This window comes from Lemur catta, chromosome 8, assembly GCF_020740605.2.
Source record: "Lemur catta isolate mLemCat1 chromosome 8, mLemCat1.pri, whole genome shotgun sequence".
Taxonomy (NCBI): Eukaryota; Metazoa; Chordata; class Mammalia; order Primates; family Lemuridae; genus Lemur; species Lemur catta.
The window spans coordinates 4,512,742-4,532,477 of NC_059135.1; the positions used below are offsets into that span (position 1 = coordinate 4,512,742).

Genomic DNA, 19,736 nt, shown 5'->3' on the forward strand with positions numbered 1-19,736 from the left:
AGCCATAGTCACACCACGCCTGGTTCTGACAGCTCTTGCACACACCCCATTCTCGCCCAGGCTCCAAACCTCCCTTCTTCACCCACCCGAAACCCTCTCCTCTTCTCCTGGGGTCCAGAGGCGAAGGCGCACCGCGGCCGGCTTCCCCTCCCGGGCCCCAGCGGCCCCACTGCATGGGTCTTCATTGCAACGTTATCTGGCCCTCAAAGACCAAGTGCTGGGCTTTTTTCTTCTTTTGTTTGTGGTGGTCACAATTTTTAAAAAATTAGCAAAACAGTAAGAAATGGAGCTCAGAAAATGGTAAGAAATGCTGTGCCCTCGGGCTACACGAACAGAGCACCAGCAGCTTCCAGACTCGGCTGGCGTTAGCAACACAGCACACTGGTGTCCCCTGCACCCAGACCTGCCTCAGAATCCTTCCTAACACAGCATGTACAGGAAGCCACCAGGACGGATAGAGGACCACACTGTGCGTTGGATCTGGTTTCCATTTCTGGTCTGGGTCAAGCATTAATGAATTTATTAAGTTAAATCACTTGGACCATATGAAATTGTCATCTTTTGTAGATACTGGCAGCTGTATATGGCTTAATCTGTACCGGTTTAAGAGATTACACACACACACACACACACACACACACACACACACACACAGAGTCTGGCCCAGATCTCAGACCCCGCGGTGGGGAGCCACCAAGGCCTTGCTGTCCGGCAGTGGCAGCCGACTCCTGCAGGAACATGTGGGACGGAGGAGGGCCCTTTCCTCACATCTCAGATTCTGCTTATGTAATTCCTTCTGGCACTTGACCTAATTTGCTGTCAGTGCTTTCTTTCAACTTCTACCTCCTGTTTCCATGTCCCCGCCCTTGGGAGTTTGCCATGAGCCAAGTGGAAGCTGCACTTAGTATCCGGGCATCTATAGTGTGGCATGATCTTAGAGGGCGTAGCATTTTCTTCGCAGAACTTTGGCAATTCCGCCTCTAACCAGGCATGACTAGAATGTGTACTCCAAACATTCAAATTAATTTCTGGCCTCCTCTGAAATATAAATCTCACCACCGGCTCAGGATCCCCACCCTGCCTTTGCCCGGGGCTTGCCCAGAGGCCGGTTCCCTCCTTTCCGCACTGCCCTCCACAGAAAACCTCTCCCCCTGCTGGCTGCATTGTCCCAGTCTAGAAATGGCTATATTAGGATCGATCCAGGTGCCTTGCGAGCAGCTGGTCTTTCCCCATCCCTGGCACCAATAAACTAGGCCCTGGGACCAATAAACTAGGCCGGGTGGGGGGTGCGGGGAAAGCAGTGGTGGTGAGCAAACATGATGCTGGTGGAGGATGCAGAAAAGTAATTTTGTGAGCTGACATTTTCGGATCCAAATGATGCAGAACATTCCAAAGACCAAGCTTTCTACCCTTGAAGATTAAGAAGGGAAAAATTGTCTAAAAAAGTCAGAGGTCCACAGCCCAAGTGAAATTGCAAAAGTCACAGAGAGACATTTACCCGGGGCAGCTTTGGGGAGAGTTCGGACAGTGCCCCAGGCCCGTCTCCTACAGCAGCCCAAATCCCGCAGTGCAAGAGTCTGCCGGGCTCTGTCCATTAGGGGAAAGATCTGCAGCACATAGCCCCCTGCTGGTTAACACACAACAGTGAAAGAATGTTGCAGACACAGGGTTTGGACCTGGCCCCCATTCCTTTTCTGCGGTCCACCTTCTCCCCAGCCCTAGTCCATAACAATTAGGCTGACCTCATTACCCCACCCAAGGGACCAGACAATCAGAATATCCCCCCAGACCCTGACTGTTTCAGGGAGGAGGGTGTGACTCAAGGGAGGCCAACGGGAGCTGCCTGTGAGTCTTCTGCAAAGCTACTGAGAAAAACATGCAACTTTTCCTCTGCATCAAATGTGAGCACTAAGGACCATCCATGTGGTCATGAAGCCACCATGAAGGGGTTGCCACCAACTGGGGAAGCCTAGCTGAGCACAAAGCCCAACACAGGCAGGAAGCGGGAGAGAGGGTTCCTCGTGAGCTCGAGTGCATCAGGGGATTACGGTCTTTCCAAAGCTAAATCCATCCCATCCCCTCGGACTGTTCCAGGGATGCAAGTTAATAAATCCTCCCTCCTTTCTATTTAAGCTGATTTGAGTTGGTCAGCTCTTCCTGACAACCCTTGTGTTAGTCTGCACAATGAACAAGGCCCTGGGGCTTCCAGGTCAGAGCAGGAGCTACCTGGCAAGCTGCAGAATGAAGCTGGATCCGGGCTTCCAGAGAAGACGGCACCATCAAGGCCAAAAGACACGAGCAGACCGAGCCATGGACCCAGGAGACAGCACCCAGTGAGGGTTCAGCTGAGACAGATCGAATGACTATTTGTTAATCTGCGATAAAAAGGTGATGCATGTATAGCTCTAAAACACCTTCAGAGTAAGATTTCTCCAGGAAAAATGACTTGTGAATGGCAAATGTGAAACTGAGACGCTAGTCTCCTTTTTCCCATTAAAGAATGGTTTTGTTAAAACCTCTGACATCACAGGGTTTCTTAGCAAAGCTACAGCTGTGTCAACAGCATGCGCTGTCTGTCTCTGGGACACCAATGAGCACCGTGGGCTGCCCTGAGAAGCTGGGGTGCCCGGGCAGAAGCCACTGTGCCTGCCCTCGTCAGGGTGTGCACCAGGTGGAAGTCGCTACCTTGAATTACAGCTATTTATCCAGAAACTTCTTCTCTCTGGAACGCACGCTCCACCGCAGGCCCGGTGCCTGGCTCTCAGTAAGCCCTGGACTTCCTGTTGGATTAATTATAACAATATGGGACGATGTGTTCTGAGTTCCAAACAACCAACTCAAAAACACATTTTGTCCTGCCAATTTTGTCAATGCCAAAAACATGACAACCTCCTTATTCTGGTTTTACAGCTTTTCCCCCCGTTCAAAATGAAATAGAACATGCTTCCCTTTTATTACTTCTTTGAAGTCCTAGTAATAATTTTAGTATCCTTCACCTATTTCAGACGATATCACCTGATCCTCACACAGCTTCCAAGTCAAGAGGTAGAGCTAGTGAGGTCACGCAGATGAAGACAGAGGGTATCTCCAGGGTAGGGGTCCGGTTCGCACCTGAAATCACTGGACTTCCGCCTTATCTGTGAAACCAACCTACCAGCAGGCTCATCATCTCAAAGTTTACAGATTCTCCTCATTAAAAAATTATCATGTGGTTACAATCACTTGGTTGCAAATAACATGGTAAAATTCATGTTGAAAAATTTAAACAGCTAAATTTCAAAACTCATCAGATTTTATTAGAGTCTTACAGATTTTTTTTTTTCACTGAAACATTAAACAGCACCCAAGAACGAACGGTTTTAGAAATAAGCCTTAACATCTGCGAAGCAGTGGTAGCTGACAAAAATTTTTTTAAGCTTATTTGATTTGGAAAGGGTTTTTGGAGCTGACAGCTTAAATGCATTTCACGTGTCTTTGAAAATAAGGCTGGGTGTTTACCACATGGTTTGTTTCTAGGAAGCTAAACAAACATTCTTTAACAAAATATTTAAGACACACATGCTTCTGAGAATGCATTCACTACCAGTTCCGGGCCGGGTCCTGGCAGAGAACAAGGCTGACGGGGGCGGGGTCTGCCCAGCCAGCAGGCCCTGGCGCGAGGAGCGAGTGCCCACTAGGGCTCTCCTGCAGCGCATCCTCCAGCACAGGGCTGCGGGGCCAGGACAGGCTGCAGGAATCAGCACAGTGGACAAGCCGGAGCCCTTTAGCCCGGGTGGGGCACAGTCTCCCCTCAGAGACAGTGGGGTCCTGCTGACTCACCCCGACTGACCGGTACCCGGCCTTCAGCATCCTTCCAGCCAGAGCACCGCCTGACCGCACACATCGGTGAGGACCACAGCACCCCCAGCCCCCACGGGTGTGAGAAGAACCCCACAGAGCTCAGCCCCAGGCTAGGATGACTGGTCAGAGGGGTGGTCGGCCCACTTTACGATCTATTCTTTTCTCTAGTTTGCAAACCATACGATTACGTCCTGGGCAACTTGTACAGGGCTCTGCTCTCACTGACACGACCTTTACTCTGGGCAGCGGGAACAGCCACGCTGATGGAGAGAGGCGGCCTCACGTGCGCTGATTTTTCTACGTTAGGTCCTGGAACAGACACCTGCAGCACGGTCAGAGTGAGGAATCAGGAGCTGACACTGCACCTTTGGGAACAGCCGAGGGCGGAGACGATGTGAAGCAGCAAAGAGCAGGACTCGCGCTGGCGGCCACACGGCCACGTCGGCAGGCCCACACGTGGGAGGGGACACCTTTTGCTCCTCAGAGACTGACAGGTCGGAGCAATGTTTCAAAAGGTGTTACTCACTGAGCCCTTCCTCGCTGCCTGGAGCTAACGCCACATCTTTTACACATACTATGGTACTTAGCCCTTGCAACAACTGCGAGGCAGAGAACAGTAAGCCGAAGTGTAGGAGGAGGGTGACTTGTCCGGGGTCACAAGACTAGTCAGTCCCTGAGGCAGGCTGGGAGCCCCGACTTCCGACAGGCCCAGGCCAGCCTGAGTCCATCACAGGGACCCCAAAAGTGCAGGCAGGAAAAGCCTTGGTGGTGATTTGGGGGTGGGGGTAGCCCCTCCAGCCCTGAGAACCTGCACCCCAGCATTCTGGAACCTTCTGGAAGGCTGCTCCCAGCTCACCATGCACCACTCTGCCTCCCTCCTGCCAGGCCCAGCTCCTGGAACCAGTCAGCTCTTCCACAGTCCACAAAGAGCAGGCTCTGCGTGACAGCGCCTTCCTCTAGAGCGTGCAGCCCCCCGCTTTCCCACAGAACCCCAAGTCTTCATCAAGCTCTGACGCAAACCAGATAAACAAAACAGGCAAGCACTAGGCTTCTCTTGGAGAGACATAAGACGAGATGTGTCCACTGTACTTTTGTGCTACCCAGGTACAAAACCAAAGTGCATTTTAGAATTCCCCATGACATTTGCTCAAAAATCCCACTTTCCTATCTCGAGTTACACGAATTGCCTACCTTACCACCTCACCCATCTCCTCCCACACACCAAACCTGTCCTCACCTGGCAGTAACAGTTACTCTTAGCACCTGACATTTTCTCCTAAAACTTTTCCTACCTAACATGGAATATTCAGGTTTTCTTATCTATTTCAGATGTTTCTCTCATACGGGAAAAACTCCCATGTACCTTTTCCACTTGGGAAGACGCTGGCTTCCCCTCTGTACTCCAGCAAGTTCCTAGGGCAAGGTCTGCCTTAATTCTTCGTCCATACTCTTCGAGCTGTCTTAGGCTGTTCCACTGGCAGAATGAATGAGGACCAGCACACTTCCTAGTTACGGTCAGTATCTTCCACTTCCGGGAGAGAGGGTGCTGCTGCCACTGGGAAGAAGGGAGGGCCTGGCCACAGGGCTGGAGTGTCACCCTCCAGGGGGAAGGGGCAGGCCCAGTGCAGCCTTCACAGGCACCCAGGCTCTTGGCCAGGGACCTGCTGGTTGCTGGCCTACACAGATTCAGGGCTGCCATGGTCTTGGAGCTAGCTGTTTGCCCCAAACTTTGAGCTGGATAAGAGCCAAAGAGAAACTCAAGATTCCGTCACTGAAGGAATGAGGCCCTGAGGAATTAAGTTCAGGAGGACCCGGGAATGACAGAATCAATGGCTCCAAAGCCACGCCTGGCTAAGGCCTCTCCCTGCAAATCCCTTCGAGTGGCTGCAGCAGGTGACACCACTGACCCTCGCTGTTCCTCACTCCCTCGCTGACTTTCCCGGACGGCCTTTGGGCCTTGGTGGCAGGCAGGCCCCTGCCCACCTCTCACCTCTTCCACACCTGGATGTGGGTTTACTTCCACTTCGGGGTGAAGGGAGACTGTCAGACAGCACAACCTCATCCTGGCACTTTTAGCCCCATTTGGTAGCCTGTAGTTGCTTTAAAAATGAGATACGAATTCATTTTATAAACACTGGAAAGACGGTCTATGAATATTCTCAAGTTTATCTCAACCAACCCTGCAGTCTTGCACTCAATCCACTGCACAGCCCAGTCTCGTCTGGGAAAGACGTCTTAGAACGCTGGGGGGGGCTGCCTTTCCACTGAATTTACACACATGGCCACCGTCAAGGCAGCTGCTGGCTTTCAGCTGTGCTGGTCCCCAGGTCCTGTGGCCACACGGGCTGCTGTGCACAGCTCAGCAGGGCCGACAACCCGCGGTGCGAGGGAGACAGGTGTTAACACGGGAAGAGATGTCCGGGGAATAAGGTCTAGAAGCAATGCCTCAGCACTGCAGCCGAAAACTCTCTGGAGGACTCCACGGTGCCCCCTGCAAGGGGCAGCATCTAGGGCAGGTCTACATTTCCTATCCAATTCCCACACACTAACCCTCCACAGCCTGGCTTTCCTTCCTTCGACTTACTTTTGTTTATCTGAAGGGAAAGTTACAAACTAAGGGGTGCCCGTGGGGTCTGTGTGGGGGCAGGTGGGGCACACAGTGGATGTTAAGCTCATAAACACACGAAGGGGAAACTCAAATTACATGCCCATAACGTCATTCCCGACTCTAATCGCAGCCATTACGGGGCACTAATGGCAAACGAGTAATTTTCCTCTGATTCTCTTTATGGGACGTTGAACGGCAGCTGTGAAATTTCCTCGGCACTCGGAAGGTCACATGCGAGCCGATGCCGTCCTCGCGAGGCTCTGAAACACCAGCGGAGCCATCGCCAGTGAGAGCCCTGACCGCCAAGAAGTGATGGAGCCAATGCCACCAGTTCTAAGTGCAACACCGAGACCAGGGTCAGATGTCTTCACGCCAAGGCTGACACTCACCAGAAGCTGGGAGAGGTGCGGAACAGACTCTTCTAAGAGCCAGCCCCGTCAGCACCTTGAGCTCAGACTTCCGGCCTCCAGAACCGGGAGACAACAAATCCCTGTTTTAAGCCACCCAGTTTTGTGGTACTTTGTTCCAGCACCCCCTAGGCCTCTCTCTCTCTCTCTCTCTCACACACACACACACACACACACACACACACACACACACACACGTACACACACAGCACACACATACGTATGTACGTACACAGCATGCACAGTTAAGAGGTTACCTGCCTTTTCATGGAATCGCAGGCTCCCCACTGAGTTACCCACTTTTGCGTTGTTAATTCACTAATTGAAAAACACGTAATATTTAAACCCTTCCATCATTTGAACTGCATCTTTAAAACTATCTAAATCTTGTGAGTTGGCTCTCTTCCCTACAAGGATAAAATATCAGCCAAAACATATCACACAATTAAAAGACAACAGATGTTGCCCTCTGGGATGGAGCTAAAATTCATCTGATGTGTCTGATACAAAGTAGGCTCAGATCTGGAGATGGTTCCGCACCAGCAGTGCTTCCACCCAGAGAGAATTCTCCTCTGAAGGCAAGCACGCCCTCCCTGCCATCTCAGAGTCGCAGCCGCGGTCAGGATCAGGACGGTGGTGGAGGGGGGGTACCTGCACAGCCATTAAGTCAGAAGAACAATTCTGCACAGATGTTAATTAAGGCAGGCGGGAGCCAATAAACTGTTTGGATAGGCAGGGCAGCAAAATGCCTTTCCCTGGAAGTAGCTGCCCCCAGTCACTCCAGCAGTTGTCAGAGAAACGGAGGAGGAATCACAAGGTAACAATACCACCAGGAAACGGAAAGCTCGCACAGCTCACTCAAAACCCCATCCCTCAGCCAGGCACCAACCACAGCCCCCATCAGCCGTGCCCTCACGTCCTCGTGGGTGACCAGCACAGGTGAGGCTGGGGTGCAGCCCGGGATGGCTCACATCTCTCTGATAGTCTCCATGCACCAGACGACAACACAGTAAATTACATCCCAAATCCACAACGCTCCATACAGAAGGCTTCGCAATTAACCAAGCACAGGTAGTTGATTCACGTCTACTCTTTCGACAAGCAGTGAAATCACATTCCAGCTCGGGGCTCCCTGACCATGAGGAAGAATTTCAGGAGGGCAAGATCATGGTGGCTTTTCTCACTTGTTCTCTTTCCAAAACAGCCAGTTATGGCTCCCTCCTGCTGCTGCCACGAAACTCACAGGTCACGAGGACAAGGAGTGGTCTTGTTAACAGAGGCAAAGACAGTGGCTACCTGCTCAGTTCCAGGCTGGAGGCCCGGGCCCGGGAAGCGTGAGCGCACCGGCCACAGGCAGGGCCTGGACTCACAACTCTTTCAGCACCGGCGGCTCCTGACGCACGCCACTGCGCATACCACTGCACACGCCCTGGCACCGTGCCGCTGTGAGCTCCCTGCGCCCGAGGACGATCCCCTCGACTTGAGTCCAAAGGTGAGAGGACAGGTGCCTGGTGTGAGCTCCCTGCGCCCCTGAGGACGATCCCCTCGACTTGAGTCCAAAGGTGAGAGGACAGGTGCCTGGCGTGAGCTCCGGCAGGGCGTGAGGAAAGATCACGGATGATCCTCCCCCCACCCAGGAGGCCTGGGGCACACAGACCCACAAAGGGATGAGACAGTCCCACTTTGCAGATGAAGAAAAGGGGGTGGTCCCTCGTGGCACTCACCTATGCTCCTATCCTTAAAAATAACCTGTTTTAAAACCGTATGTGATACTATGTAATTTCAGCAGAGTAAAATGGATGCAGTTCTTACTTTTGATGTCTGAGCACTCAAGGGAAATGCTTTTGTGTTAATCAAAACATAAGGGCCCATTATGTGTCACAGAGAGATCACAGCTGGGCCCAAATATGACGGAACAAACTGTGAGTGCACAAAGGGAAAATTGCAAAAAGCCACCACAATGACAAAACAGCCGCATAGGGGAAAGGATGTCATGAGTGAGATGCGGTCCTTGTTCTTACTCCAGAGAGCCAGTGATACCAGCACCGCCCACACCAGACACCTGAACCCCAGGGCGAGAGAAGCCAGAGCGACAGCAACCTAAGTGGGGCCTGGCCACGTACCTTCCAGCAACCTCAGAATGAAATCCAGAGAGATCATGGGGCCTGAAGGCAGACTTACTAGGAAAAGGAGATCCTTTCACTTGCACTTGAGTAACCTCTACATAACCTCTGCAATAGTTAGCCCTGAGCTGTAAGTAAAACACCCATGGAAAAGGCTCTGACTCTCTGGGTGCAGACTGGCTGTGGCTAAAATTCATACCCAGACACAAAGGAACCAACAAAACCAGCAAAAACCAGGGACGATCTCGGGAAAGGAGCTGGAAAGACAATGGGGGAAATGGCACCTTTTCTCACTTCTCCAAACCATGCAATTTTCTTGCACCCGTATATATATATTTCTCATGGGAAATCCAAGCCCTTAATTGTAACCTCCAATCCTCCCACACCATCACTGCAATATGGATAACAAAAAAAGGAAGCCTTCCCCTGGTGTGATCACCATGAGGAGCTTACATGATTACAAAATTCTGCAAAACAGTGACAGAGCCCCACGCAAAGCCCGCCAGAGAATTCCATACTTTTCTGGATGGTTCCACGGTATCCGGGACAGAGTTAAATACCAGAACAGGTGTTATAGGAAACATGTGAAGCTACTCAGGACTACTGCTAAAAAGACATCTAAGGGACAAAACAGGGTGAAATGTTTAACTTAAAAAAAAAGATAAAATGAAACAAAATCGATGAGACACAGAACGAGGAGGGAAGGGAACGCTACAGTACAAAGTCGTGCCTCTCCTCTCTCTCCAAAACAGACAAGCGCCGCCACGAAGAAAGTGTATAGTTACCTGCGTCCATGTCTGCAAAGAATGGAACAGCCAGTAAGAAAAAGAAGGAACCAGAAATTCAGTGTCTCAAAGTTGGATTTAAAAAGGTTACATGGAGAGAAAATATAATATAGAAAATTGCTGGTGAATTACACCTTGATTAGGGGACACAGGAACTCAATGGTTTCCTGCCATTATCATCATAATTTTATTTAAAGCAAAAAACAAAACATGAATATGTTTAACTGAAGAAGTAAATGCCTCATGGCAAAAGAAATATCTTATTCTCATGCAAAATGATTATTAAATGTTTATAATACAATATAAGGGGGAAACATACTCAAACGTATGGTGGTGGTAATCTGAGAGTCTCATCTAGAACAGCTCTTACCTATGACTCAGTAACATTATACACGTATTATGTCTAAAGTCAATTTCCCGATCAGAGAAATGTCCAGCCAATATTTAAAGGACTAACAGTGGATTAAAAAGGACATTTGAGAGGACAGAACATCTATATTAGATAAGAAATCAATTCAACAGCATTCCAGGGTTCTACTCACTCCCAATGCCAAAGTGAATATAATGGGTTTGCTAAAAATACTACAGAAGAAACAATATACTTAAGGATTTTTACTGCTTGGTATGTGTTATTACTTTCTTGACATGTGATACATCAAAGCAATGATTAGAATATGCTAAGGAAAAATTTTACAAGCTACATTCCTGAGCCCGCAACTGCCTGCCAAACAGCATACCTTCAGGAGACTCCTCCTGCACGTACGTGCCGGTCAGGTACCGGTGCACCAGCGCCGACTTGCCGCTGGCCAGGTTACCCACAATTCCCTGCAGCAAAGAAGCAGACAAACGTTAAGGATAATTAGATCACTCTAGTTGGCATTCTGCAAATAGAGGTTAAAATGTACAGTAACCCTAAACATAAACATAACCAAGTTGGCTGGAAGGCCAAAAATGAGCTCATTAAATACTTCTGGGGTAAGAGGGAGTCCACCACCCTCAATTAGCATCTCAGGTCTTCACCAGCCTCGGCAGCTACAAGGGCATCAAGACTGCTGGTGCAAACCCCGGTTTGGCATTCATCCAGACGACCAGGGTGCGGTGTACGTCGGACTGTGTATGCCGAGTTGGCCACCAACATTCGCCGTGGACCATCCCCATGCTGAGCAAGGCACCAGGTGAGACAGCACAGGATGGCGGTACAGAGAAACGTCAGGGCAGTGGCGAGAACCTGGCACGCTGCATCGTGAGAGGCTGCGGCTGGGACAGATGAGGGGCAGGGCTAGGGGAGCAGGACAGTGGGCTGGAGAGAACCGGGCTGGGGGAGCTTGGCAGGGGCAGCCAGATGAGGACGGCGACCTGCCTCTCAGGAACACACGGTCCACGGCAGCACCACTGAGAGAAGAGGGCAGCGCGGGGCTGGTGCGAGAGGCGGCAGAGGTGCAGGTCTGTACTGGGTTAGAAAATAACCCTCAGGAGTTCTAGAACCTGGCAGGCAAGGCTGACTCCACAGGGGCCGCCTCCGAGGAAACTTCCCTGTTAACACAGCAGAGACACCTGGCCTCCAGGTGGGCCAGCCCCGCAGGAAGCCTCCCCTTCGACTGTGCTTGAGACCTCAATGCCCGCTCTCTGCCTTCTTTGGAGAGCAGCTCCTCAAAAATCCCCTCTCGTATTTTCATCTTTTCCTCCCCCACTAGAACGTCATTATCTGCATTTAAGCAAGATCCAGTCAATCCTTTAGGAAAAACAAAACATGAGAAGAGACCCCCGTGGACATCGCCTCCCTTTGCCCACCAGAGTTCTGCTGCTCTTGTTCCCATGACGACCTCCTGCCTCCACCAAACAATCGGCGGTCCTGACCCTGTCACTACAAAGAAGCTGCCCACAAAGTCACCACCCACAACTACCATTTCTAAAACTACTGGTCCTTCTAGCTCCTGACCCAGCCCGGGCACTGGAAGGTACTGACAAGATTCTCTCTCTTCCACTCTCGCCCTGGCGGCCCCCTCCACCTCCCTCCCAGCCCACATGGGCTCTTCCTCCACCTTCCCCAGCACAGGTGCCCTCCTGGCTCCTCCCCCACATCTCCAGGTGCTCCTCAATTCTAACGTCCCCAAGGGCGGCCATACACATCCACCTTCTATCAATAAGCAACCAGATTCCAAAATCTCATTCTCCTCTGCCCCAGCTCCAGGTGCTCCTACCCAGCTCCCGCCAGAACTACACAGGCTTTGCATACACACCCGTACACCACCTGCAGCGGTACCCAAACCTCCGCGCACGCACACCTTGGCCCTCTCCCCAATCTGCCCAGCACCTGCTACGGCCACACCCCCACCCAGCCTCTCCAACCAGAAACCCAGAAGCCCCCCAGCCCACAGTCCCAGAGTCCTTTGCCTCTGAGCACCCTGGCTCTCACGTCACTGCAGACTCTGGTAGCTGCCAGGGTGCAGGAGGGGCCTGTGTGTCGTCTCCCTGCCCAGGAGTCCCCTGTTCACCCCGAAAGCACCAGCGAGGTCCTTGGAAACAGACAATGAGAAAATGGTACTCCCTCATCTCATGACCCTCGAGGAGACTCTGACTGCCCCGAGGCCAAAGGTCAAATGTTTTAGAAACACGCTGCCTCCCTCCACATCCTCACAAACAATCTTGCTGGGACACACCGGCCCAGCAGGTCCGTGGACTCCCCACGCCACACCTCATTCTTCCTTCAGCCGGTGCCCCTCCCCACTTCACCTGGTGAGAGTTTACTTTCTCTCAGGGAGGTTCCTTGCCCCCCCCACCCCACACACCCCCAAGGCCTTGCGCTGGGATGGGTGACATTCTTGGTTCCATCTCCCACCACACTCGGGTCCCTAGAGGCCAAGGTCTACGTCTCTGGACACTTATCATAGTTCCTGGTCCCAACAAAGTGCCTGGGAACACGGAATGGGTGGGTGGAAGGAAGGAAATGTGTAGACAGAAAGGAGGAAGAAAGGTTAGTTGAGTGGACGATGGTGCCAGTAACTAGAAGACCAAACAGACGGTGACAAACTCAGCGTGAGACTGCAGAAAATCAAAGTTCTAGGTTATTTACCAGCATCACCTGTCCTTCCACCAGTCCCTTCCCAACACCCACAGCCTGCCCTGTCCCCTCACATCAGTCTCAGCGCTCAGTCTCTCGGCCGCCCACCCCGGCCTGGCTGTCCATAAACCAGCTACCAAATCGCATCCCAGAGGCCCTGCTCTCTGCAGATGCCTGGACCGTTTCACTTCAATCACCGCCCGAAATCCTACTTCTATCCGTGGGTCGGCAACCAGCTCAGAGGTCACCTCCTCTGAGCCCCCTTCTGCTACGGTCTGAGTATTTGTGTCTCCCCAAAACGCACATGTTGAAACTCAACCCCCAAGGTGACGGTATTAGGAGGTGGTGGCTCTGGGAGGTGATGAGGTCCTAGGAGAGGGTTAGTGTTCTCATAAGAGGCCTGAGAAAGACCTCTCTCCTCTCCCACTGTGTGAAGACACAGCAAGAAGATGCTGTCTTAACCAGAAGGCAGGTCCTCACCTGACATCGAATCTGCCAGTTCCTTGAATCTGGCCCTCCCAGCCTCCAGAACTGTGAGAAATACATTTCTGCTGTTTGTAAGCCACCCGGTTCATGGCATTCTGTTACAGCAGCCTGAACAGAACAAGGCCCCTTCCGAATGCCACAGTCTCAGATGGATGCCTCTCCTCAAAGCCACCCTCGTCCTCTGCTCACCAGGTTACGCTGAGACTGACATGTTACTTCATCAGCACCAGCACGTGGGTCTGACCCTCTCCAGCGCTCACAGTTCCCCAAGGGTAGGGACTGTGTCCTGTTCATCTTGCTCCCTGTACCCCAGTGCATCCCCCAGCCCCGGGTGACGCTCAACAGCATGGCAGAGTGAGTGAGTGACTAGTGCCAGCCCAGTGAGGACGAATGAGATGCTTCACTACCAGGGCTCAGAGCCAGACTACGTGGACAGATCCTAAATAAAGCCATTTCTCCTCCTGATTTGACTTATGTCTTCTTTTACCTTGGGCCTCTATAATCTGAGAACTTCTACCTACTAATTATTCTTTTGCTCAAGGGCACCTGCTATGTGTCAGCTTCGTGCTGAGAAAATCCACAACAGTATGCCACAAAATTAAATTTTTAATTAAGATTAGAGTTTCTCTCTCCTGAAGAAGAAAATGCTCAGAAATCAAACACTGCTCAGCCTGTGCTTTCTCTGGGAGCAACATTCCTCCCTTCTGCTGTGTGAACGGCAGGCAAGGACGTGAGTCACCCTCAGGACAGCATCGGCCTTGGGGACGGAGCGGGAAGGGGCTTTATTTGGTCTGAACAACCATCTTACATCATGTTCGTACATCATGAGCATTGTTTTATTTGAAACATTGGTGGAAGCTAACAACTGACTGTGAGGAAGAGATAAAATATGGGACCAAAACGTCCCTTAAACTGTGATGTGGCTCCCGTGAAGCTGAGAACCATCGCTGGACGTCAACCAGAGAGGAGAGAACAGACCCAGGGCAGGCCCAGGGCTCTGTCGGGGGAAACTGAGGTGTCCTGAAAACTGCAGAACTGCGCGGGCTCGGGTGACAGAGCTCACCGTGGACCCCAAATCATCCGTGCAGGGCTACGAACAGCCAGGGTCGGAGCCTAGCACCTTTGTGTCACGAGATGGAAGGGAGCGTGGAGTCCTCTCTCCAACACCCCACACCCCACCACTTACCTGCTAAACCTGAGCGTTGCTGAAAAGGAAATTGAGGCTTTTGGTAAAAATCCCACTTGGGAGTTCAATGGAAACACACACCCAGGACGTGAGGCATTGGCGCCTGATGTCCCCTCCAAGGCAAGACGTCTAAGGTACGTTTACTCTTTCCAGCAGACGGACGCACGGAGCCTGCGCTGCCGGACCCAGCTGCAGCGCCCATCACTGGGGCCCCCTGCAGCACCAAAGGCAACTAACTGGTCCCGGATGATCGGGCCACAACTCAACTCCACAAAACAAGGATGGCACTACCACTCTTGAAAAGAAAGCAAACATTGAACTTCTTTTTTTCTGATGGGTTCCAGGAGATTTACTGCAAAATGTTACATAAAGAGTCCATTGGAGGCTGGCTATGACCTCACTTCACTGCCGCACTTGCGAAGCAGGGGCAGGGGCTCCTAAGGCGCTGACCTAAGGGGCCACCTGTCCCGGGGGTGCTGCGCTGGGGGAAACAATCGCAGCCCTGTGGGTGCTCGGGGGCTGCCCTGCAGAACAAAGGAGCACTTTCTTCAGAGCCCGGCGCTCCCCGGCACACGAGGGATGGGCAGAGGGTGGCGATGAGGATGAGCCGCCTGCGGGCGCCATGTCCGGACGGTGCCCGGCCCAGAGCCGAGCTGGCGGTCCTGCCGGGGTCGGGTACCTCCACACACAGGTCAGGAGATAGGACTCTTCCTCCTATCGAACCGCAGAACCATTAACGCTGACCTGTCCGTGAGTGGAGTTAACCCCTTCACAAATTCAAGCAAGCCTGAGACGGTCAGGTTTGCAGGACGAGAGCCCACGCTGCCTTTTCACAAAATTGCTCTTGCACCTCTGGGCAGATACTCTGGAAAATTAGGTGCTTTTGAAATACTTGCAGAGAAGCTAGTAAGCACCCTCAGTTATGGGCTGGTACGATCACATGGGCCCTCTCAGAACACTTGACACCTTGAATGGCCACAACCTGGTCTAGATCAGATGGTTCCACATGGACAGTCAGTCTGCAACACCCTGTCAATGGGTGGCCACTGGCCCCCAGGGCTGTCTGAACTTAAAAAAACTAAACTTAAATAAAAACTAAGATTCAGCTCCTCAGTCACACTGGCCACATTTCAACCCCTCCACAGCCACACGGGGCCAGCAGCTGCCACACTGGGAGGTGCATACAGGTTTCCACTGCTGAGAAAGGTCTCGCGGCAGTGCTGGGTGGAAGCACCAACCCCAGGTCCAACCCCAGCTCCGCCACTTACAGGCTGCGGCTCTCTGGGCAAGTTCTGAATGTCTCCAAGCCTGTTTTCTCATCTGTGAAATGGGGATAATAACGGTCCCCACCAAACCCCACCTGTGGGGTGGCTGTCAGGGTTAAATGAGATAATTTTGTAAAACACTCAGAACATGCCCTGAACAAAGTCAGTGTTTCATAAACATCGTCACCATCCGTGAAACACTATTCCTGCTGCTCCACGCTGGATGCAGAACCTGAGTGGCACTCGAATTGTCTCAGCAGAGCGTATCTGAAACTGGCAAATCTTGTGAAAACCTCCTGGTAACAGCACTGCCAACCTCATATCATCCACTGGACAAGTGTTTCCTGAATGTTTCCCGTGGGATTAATACTGCACCGGCACAGTGGTTACGGCGCACACGAAAGACAGAAAGAGGTGCTGTCTCAAGGCCAGTCTTGCGGAACCCTGGCTGGGGCAGGGGCACTGACGGGCACTTTGTCTCCCACGAGGAAAGGAGCCCTCCGGGAGGCACCGCAGAGAAAGGGTGGCAACATAGAGGGAGGAGCAGGGGGAGCAGGAAGGAGGAGGGCCCATTGATCGCAGGGGGGATGGGGCCTGTCAGAGGCTGGCGGAGAGACAGTGTGGGGACCAGCGCCCTCCCGTCTCAGGACACCTCCCACTCATCATCCTGTACCTCCTAAGTCTGGTGAGAAAAGTCCTGGTGAGAAAAGTCCTATAAGCTCTCTTCAAAAACCTGAAAGTTCTATCTCCATCTCCGACATGAGAAACCTGAGGGTCGTCCCCAGGCCCCTGTTCCATTCTCTAAGCACCCACGAGGCTGGGGCCAAGGGAAGGAGAAGTCCACAGGCCTGGGGGCCCGGCTGGGTTGCTGGGAAGACAGACTGGAGCCGTGAACATAAATGCAGGGGACAGAGACACTGGAGCCACGTTCCATCAATATCTGCTGCAAGACAAGAGCTCATCTGCCGTCCTTTCACAGTCAGGGCCCATCACTCAGCAAATTAGAAAATAAATCTACACACAAGTACATATAGAGACATACAGACACACATGAACACATATACACACACATACACATGCATATATATTGACATGCACACCCACAAACATGCATGCAGATACAGACATATGCACACATATTGACACGCACAGACATATGCACACATACATATTGACATATGTACAGACACATGCTGACATGCATACACACATATGGACACATGCACACAGAGACACACCACACACATACTGACATATACACACACAGACATGCATATACACATATGGACACACAGACACACACACCACACACACTAACATATGCACAGACATACGCATATACACATATGGACACATGCACACACAGACATGCACACCACACAGTGATATATACAAACACATACAGATATATGCACACACATAGACATGCACACAGAGACACATGCATGCACATATAGACATGCACATACATGAATACAGACACGCATACACATAGACATACGCACATATAGACATGCACACACATACAGCCATATGGATACACACATATAGAGACATATACACACACATAGAGACATATGCATACATACACATACACACATATAGGCATATACACACATACATATAAACATACACATATACAAATGATACACATATGGCCATATGCAGACATGCACACACATACATACATACAAATAGAGACACATACACACATACATAGACATACAGACATGCATACACACATATAGACATGCACACACAGAGGAATATACATGTGTATATACACAATCACACATACACATATGCATATAGAGACATATACACACAGAGACATACACATACATATAGACATATACAGAGACTTGTGTATATACACACATATACATACACAACCTTACACATGGAGACACACATATAGACATATATGCACATACATACAGAGGCATACACATATAGAGACACAGACATACATACACACAGGCATATACACACATATATACACAAAGAGGCACAGAGACATGTATACATACATACATATAGACATATGCAGAGACATACATACACATATAGACATACACACATAGGCATGCATAAATATGTGCACATATGCATATACATGCACATATACACAGATATATAGTCTTATATACATACACACATAAAAATACACACAAAGACACACATACACATGTACAGAGACATGCACATATATAGGCATACACATGCACACACACAAATGCCACATATTTCATGACAAAGAACACGATTATTTAAGTTACATTTTTCCCTTCCTTCCATCCTAAGGTGGGGTAGTGCAGTCGGGAGGGGCTCAAAGGGGCGGCTGTGCTAAACCACTTTTTACTTACACCCACTTTAAGGTTTAAATAATTTAATTGAAAAGGTAAATTTTATAATAAAAGACAAAACTCCTGTTTTAATTTTATGCCAATAATACTTCGTAACAGGTAAATAGTCACTTTTTCAAAGCTCAATGGCTCATTACAGAAACCTTCCATGACATCCTGCACAGAGCAAATAAACCTGTGGCTGTGTGAGTGAGTGTGTGTGTGTGTGTGTGTCTGTGTGTAAGTGAGAGAGACAGACACACACACACAGGGAGGACACAAGAGGATGACCATGGCTCTTGCCCGGCACATGGACAGACGCCACCCTAGCTGGGTGGCTGCTGTGGTTGTCACAGGTACACTCAGGGCTCTAGCCCCAAACTGTCAGCTACATCTGAACCTTCCCAGGGACAAACCCAGAGTCACACATCACCTCTGGGCCCCAGGGGATGACCAGTGCCCAGGTATGGGGGGTTGGGTGCTCTCACGTGGTCACATCTGCCCCTTGCAGAGCCCCTCCCTCCCCGCAGGTGGAGGACAACAACCGCCAAGGCCAGAAGGAGGCACTCACCACTTTGAGCTCCGGGACAGAGCGACTCAACGTCCATTCCTGGCTGTTCACAAAGGCGTCTGTAAAAGAGGAGGGCAAAAGCAGTCAGATGTCACAGCTCACCAAAAGGCCATGTCAAAATGCCCCCACCGCACCATGTTTCCAACAGAAAGGCCACTGAAGACGGTGCAGACCAGCCTCCCTGTGTCACTCCCACCTGAGATGCCACCATTTGCCCAAGTTCACGCAGCTCACCAGAGGCCAGCCTGGCGCTCCGACTCCAAGTCTGGTCTGTGACACACTCCGTCCAGCGACTGTGAAAGGCCTAACTGCCCGTTTCCCGGCTCAGGCCACAGGCCGTCCTACTGCCCAGCGTGTATGTTCAGACCCTCCTGACTGCACCCGCTCACAAGCATGGGGTCTTGAAGGAGGCGCCTGGCTCTCCTGGAAGTGACCCTGTTAGAGCCAGTTGGTCAACTTTCAGTTGGTCTCCCCTCCCCCCCCACCGCCAAAATAGCCATTTTTCTGAAATCCCACGAAAAATGTATAAGAAATGATGATTGGATTCTGAAAATCTAACTGGTCACGAGACAAGCAACTAAGGTTTAGAAGACAGACTTGGCACTGGAATTTAATCCTCACAAAGATATTAAACACTGAAGATCCAGCCAAGACAGAGCAGGGTATGTGGGAAAGATGAGGGTCCCAGGCACCGTGGGGCTGTGTACACAGCCTGGCCCTGGGCGGGCACCTGCCCCCACCTCCGCTGACCAGCCGTCCCCAGGGCACCCACCGGTTCAGATGCCCCAAACAACCATGGCTTTACTCACCCCCTGATTTTCCACACCCCCCATGTGCCATTTCTTATCAAAAATGAGACCCCACAATGACACCCATTAGACGTCCTGACGACCACACAGCAGCCCCGTCAGCACGGAGAGTGTGGGCTGGGCAGAGGGGGGCAGTGAATCCGCCCACAGAGGGCAAATACCTTTTCCAAATGGCATTCCCTTTCTAACGCGTTTCCCTCAAATGCTGACACTTGTTTCCGTTATGTCCAAGAAGTACAGAGATTCACAC

The 19,736-nt window shown here is 51.2% G+C and overlaps 1 protein-coding gene across 5 annotated transcripts in view; it reads right to left on the reverse strand.

Annotated features, from left to right (window-relative positions):
* Positions 1 to 19,736, reverse strand: part of AGAP1 (ArfGAP with GTPase domain, ankyrin repeat and PH domain 1) — a 507,675-nt gene that overhangs the window by 313,877 nt on the left and 174,062 nt on the right. For all 5 annotated transcript variants that reach the window (XM_045560337.1, XM_045560338.1, XM_045560336.1 and 2 more), the window contains exons 2-3: positions 18,678 to 18,736; positions 10,501 to 10,588 (exon numbers count right to left, since the gene is read on the reverse strand). In XM_045560337.1, coding sequence (XP_045416293.1) covers positions 10,501 to 10,588; positions 18,678 to 18,736 — 147 coding nt within the window. The remainder of the gene's footprint in view (positions 1 to 10,500; positions 10,589 to 18,677; positions 18,737 to 19,736) is intronic.